Source organism: Galeopterus variegatus, unplaced genomic scaffold (assembly GCF_000696425.1).
Source record: "Galeopterus variegatus unplaced genomic scaffold, G_variegatus-3.0.2 Scaffold16707, whole genome shotgun sequence".
Taxonomy (NCBI): domain Eukaryota; kingdom Metazoa; phylum Chordata; class Mammalia; order Dermoptera; family Cynocephalidae; genus Galeopterus; species Galeopterus variegatus.
In genome coordinates this window covers 9875-11497 of record NW_007742818.1, presented here as the reverse complement: position 1 = coordinate 11497, position 1623 = coordinate 9875, and the positions used below count along the sequence as shown (strand labels likewise).

Here is a 1623-nt window from a genome sequence, read left to right as displayed (position 1 = left end):
CTTTGTCGTCCCTTATGAGAGTCAGCATGGTGTCATCCATCTGGGTGTAGATTTCTTGTAGGTGTTTCGTCACCACATCCAACTGGTCCTCATCCTCCAGGTACGTTTCAACGCAGAGCACGTGCCTAGGTGAGTTCAGAAATGACGTCAGCCACCTGGACTGTTTCCTGCCCTTCAAGATGTCCAAGAGGTGGTTGTCGGCCCCCCTTCTCTTCACGATGAAGTCCACCAGCTTGCGGTTGTCCCGGTCCCGAGTGGCCCTCATCCTGTCGGGGAGAATCCTCTTGCAGGGCCTCTTCCCGCCCAGGGGGGTCTCGTCCTCAGAGTCCTCCAGGTCGGAATAGTTCACCTTTGGAAAGTCGGTCTCCAGCGGGCCCTCTTGGATGGCTTTCCTGAGCGGGTAGCTGACGTCGGCGGCATAATAGTCCAGGAAAGAGCCCACGAAGGAACCCCGGCCGATGGCTCGTGTGTAGTGGGAGATGAGGGAGAAACACCAGTTGACCCCTTGCTCGTGCACTCTCCGGGCTCTCTGCAGGAGTCTGTCTTTCTCTCTGCAATCCAGGTGCTTCAGTCTTCGAAGAGGCACTCGGAGGCCGCTCCTCTCCCGGCGCAGGTCTGCCTCAATCAAGAGCACCCGTGCGGTCTTCTGCGACGCGCTGACACTCTGCACCACGGCCGGCCAGAATGGGTGGTCTTGAAATTGAAACCACACCATCGTTCCTCTTTCAATTGGAGGCGGCTCCTGTGCCAGAGCCATGCGGGCACGTTGTCCCCCTCGTTTGCCGCCAGCCATTTTAACCGTGAGGATGGGGTTGCTGGCCGTCGAGTCAGCAGGAGGTCGGCGTTCTTGCAGTCCTTCCGACGAAACCAGCACTTGCAGCTTCCTTCTTCGCTCTGCCAGACGGAGGGAGTAACGCGGCCTCACAGCAGGGGTCCCGGAGGGGGCAGGGGACCCGGAGGGGACAGGAGACTNGCGGTCAGCCTGGCTCCCAGGTGGAGAGTAGCTGGACTGTGAATGCAGTGAGGTAGCTGCCGTCCACGTGGGGCAGATGGCTCTGGGGAGAGGACCCAGTCTCCTTCAGTTTTGAAGACAGCCGGAAGCCTGTCTGTTTCAGGAAATCATTTGGCCATTGAGGGAGAGCTACTGTGGTAGATGGAATTTCAGGGAAACAGAGTCAAGAGTGTCTTGCCCAAGGCTGACAAAGGGTTAGTGCACACGGGGATTTCATTCATTCACGTGGACTTCGTGCAGGTGACGCGTTCACTTTCTGCTTCCCTTTTAGAATCGTTTTTGGAAGGAGTATGGGAATGTGGCGAAAAGATAGAAGAAAAAGGGACTGTCGCTGTAGGGGCACAGGAGGAGACCTAGTCAGCTATCCTCGTGGTTGCTGGTTTCTTTCTCCTTTTCTTTAAGATGTTTCTGTCAAACAGTTCTTTCTCACGGTAGTGCACGGGCGGCCCTCGCAGGTACTTCTCTTCTGCCCCCTGGTCATCCAGCCCATCAAGTGCTGCGATGGAACAAATGAGTGCTTCTGGCAGGAGAACTTCCAGGACAAAATTTACTTTGTCGTCCCTTATGAGAGTCAGCATGGTGTCGTCCATCTGGGTGTAGATTTCTTGTAG

General features: G+C 56.0%; 1 protein-coding gene across 1 annotated transcript in view; it reads right to left on the bottom strand.

The window, feature by feature from the left end:
- Nucleotides 1-1623, bottom strand: part of LOC103582553 (PWWP domain-containing protein MUM1L1-like) — an 8196-nt gene that overhangs the window by 5445 nt on the left and 1128 nt on the right. The window contains exons 2-3 of the mRNA XM_008564105.1: nt 1430-1508; nt 74-1055 (exon numbers count right to left, since the gene is read on the bottom strand). Of these exons, the coding sequence (XP_008562327.1) occupies nt 74-1055; nt 1430-1508 (1061 nt within the window). The remainder of the gene's footprint in view (nt 1-73; nt 1056-1429; nt 1509-1623) is intronic.